This window comes from Pholcus phalangioides, unplaced genomic scaffold (genome assembly GCF_987345545.1).
Source record: "Pholcus phalangioides strain wild (caught in Gottingen) unplaced genomic scaffold, Ppha-v1.0 ptg000041l_1, whole genome shotgun sequence".
Classification (NCBI taxonomy): Eukaryota; Metazoa; Arthropoda; class Arachnida; order Araneae; family Pholcidae; genus Pholcus; species Pholcus phalangioides.
The window spans coordinates 4,916,621-4,919,459 of NW_028301627.1; the positions used below are offsets into that span (position 1 = coordinate 4,916,621).

Genomic DNA, 2,839 nt, shown 5'->3' on the forward strand with positions numbered 1-2,839 from the left:
ATGTATGTGGTAGTTTATGGTAAATCTGTGTAAATAAGCTTTTTTGTGTATTTTCTTTGGTACACAAATTATATTTCATAGATCAAAATTTTTTTCGTCCAGCTCGATGCTGCCTTCAAGATCAACCATATTGAGGCCGAAGGAACGAAGTATAACTTCCTAGTCAACAGCCTAGATGTGGAAATCTTGTCAACGGTAAGTGACATTGTTTTCGATCCTCGCGCATCGGATCCGTTCTCAAAAGTCAAGGAGAGACTTCTCAGTGTATATAAACATTCAGCCGCGAAAGAGGTCAAGATATTGTTACAAGATCTATTCCTAGGTGATGAAACGCCTAGCATGTTGCTACGTAAAATGCGCGAGCTTTCGACAGGGCGAATTAGCGATGAGACTCTCCTCAAAAATTTGTGGCTTCAACGGCTACCAAAGAGTATACAAACGGTGTTAGCAGCCAGCAGCAAAGAACTGGACAAGCTAGCCGAGTTAGCTGATCGAGTAGCTGAGCTCACCGAACCCGATTTTGGTCATGTAGCAGAAGCCTCGTCTTGTTCGAAGATAAGGGACTTTAAACTGCAAATCTCGGAGCTGACTAAAAGAGTCGAGCAGTTGGACAGGTATCCGAGGAACAGCTAGAATCGGTATCGAAACTCCAGTCGAGACCGACGTTATTCTGGTTCTAGGAACCGCTCACGACATCGGGAGTCCGATGAAAACACTGATGTGTGTTATTATTATATAGCAGGTTCGGAGATAAAGCTTTCAGATGTAAGTCCCCCAGTGCTTACAACGCTCAGAATATTCAGGGAACTGTCCAAGCCTCCCGCAGTAACAGCATGCGGTGGCAACGATAACAGTCTTCACCATAGCCGTTTGTTCATTATGGAAAGGAAAAGCGGCAAGAAGTTTTTAATTGACTCTGGAGCTGATATATCAATCTTACCTTTCAAAGGCAACGGCAAACCGACAACGTCTAAACTTTTCGTGGCAAATAGTTCCCGTGTGGCGGTGCTGTCGGCAAGAGTGCGTAGATGTTGGCATTCTAATATTATAAATCTGTCAACACATCGTTTTCTTGAGCGCGCCTTTTCTTTACCTCTCTTTCGCTGTTTTCGAGAGAGAAGTCTTTCGTTTCTTGAAGAGTCAACATGTTATTTTCCATGTGTCCGTCTATTCTCGTTTCTGTTTAAATATGTGTAACGTGTTTCTTCTAATTAATAAACTGTATATTTAGCCGTTAACTAGAATCAATTTTAATGGAGTCAAATTTGAACTATCAAAGGATAAATCACTATTTGAATTGAAGCGTCAGCACTTCACCTTCATACCAGTGATAACAACCATAATGGTGACTACAGTTAGGTGACTATTGGAAAATTAGATACTACCTTCTGAAACTACTGTTCCAGTTCGGCCTTGTACATTACAACGGTCCATGAATATCTCTCTGCAACTTGGATTCAAATTCAGTTTCGTGGTGAAATCATAATTTCTCTCTTTCGTAGGACTATTACCGCTATGGCAAATTCGCAAGCAACTGCCAATCAGACTGAACTTTCCCTTTCGGGAGCCGAAGTCTCACGTGTTTCATTCCGTGCGCCTCCATTTTGGGAAGCCGACGTGGATTTATGGTTCCTTCAAATGGAATCCCAGTTTATCACGGCAGGGATTACCGCGGATAAGACGAAGTTTCATTCTGTGATTTCCGTTCTCGACACAAAAAAATCTTGTCTTACGTGAGTGATTTAGTACGTCATCCTCCTACACAAGATTTATATGAGATTCTAAAGAAACGCATTCTTTCCCGATTTGCTCAATCTGAAACTGCTCGTTTGAAATCTCTTTTCCATGAGTGCGAGCTTGGCGACAAAAAACTGTCCCAACTACTTTGCGAGATGCGAAACTTGTCGAATAACACAATCAGTGATGATGTTTTGAGCACGTTGTGGCAGCAAAGATTACCCGTCTGCGTTCAACAAATTTTGTCGATTTGCCGGGATCCTATTGATTCTTTAGCTCAGATAGCTAGCTGATCGTGTATTAGAAGCTTCGAGTTTCAACGCTGTCGTTTCTCAGGTTTCTCAACCTCCTCTGCCTTCTTCAGAGTTGCACGAACTTAAAAAAGAAATTGCATCGCTCGCTACGCGACTCGAGACGCTCCCTCATTCTCGAAACCAATACAGAGGTCGGTCGCGAAACAATTCGAAAGCTCGTGAGCGAAAAAAATATTCAGATCACTCGGATCGACGCAAATTGTGCTGGTATCATGCTCGATATGGAGAAAAAGCACATCGTTGCATTTCACCTTGCAAACACTCGGAATACTAGCGGGCAATCCTGTTACAGCGGCGGTCGAAGATTGCCACTTTCAAATTCGCTTATTCATTTGTGATAGAAAATCGGAAATTCGTTTCCATGTTGACAGTGGTGCAGCTGTAAGCTGTTTTCCTAAATCACTTGCCAAAGTTTCCAATCCTGACGACCTTTCGTTATATGCGGCTAATGACACTAAAATTCACACATATGGAACTAAACATTTTTAACTTGATCTCGGACTGAGGAGAATATTATCATTCAATTTCTTAGTGGCCAACGTCACAAATCCAATTTTGGGTGCCGATTTTTTGGAGAGATTCGGTTTACTTGTTGATGTCAAGAATCGCTAGTTGGTTGATAATTCGACAACTCTATACTCTCTTGGTGTCAAGGGCGTAGCGAGGGGGGGGGGGGGGGACTTGGGAGTCTGGTCCCCCCCCCCCCGAAATGTGAGAAAATGACCGAAAAAGGGAAAAAGATGGCCAAATCCATTGTTCTGTCACTTTTGCCCCCCCCCCAAAATGAA

At 42.8% G+C, this 2,839-nt stretch overlaps 1 protein-coding gene across 1 annotated transcript; it reads left to right on the forward strand.

The window, feature by feature from the left end:
- LOC149065121 (uncharacterized) lies at positions 1–633 on the forward strand. Its single transcript, XM_089254298.1, has 2 exons — positions 1–9; positions 103–633. Exons 1-2 carry the CDS (start codon positions 1–3, stop codon positions 631–633), a joined length of 540 nt encoding a protein of 179 aa, XP_089110424.1.
- Positions 634–2,839: the final 2,206 nt, after the last annotated feature.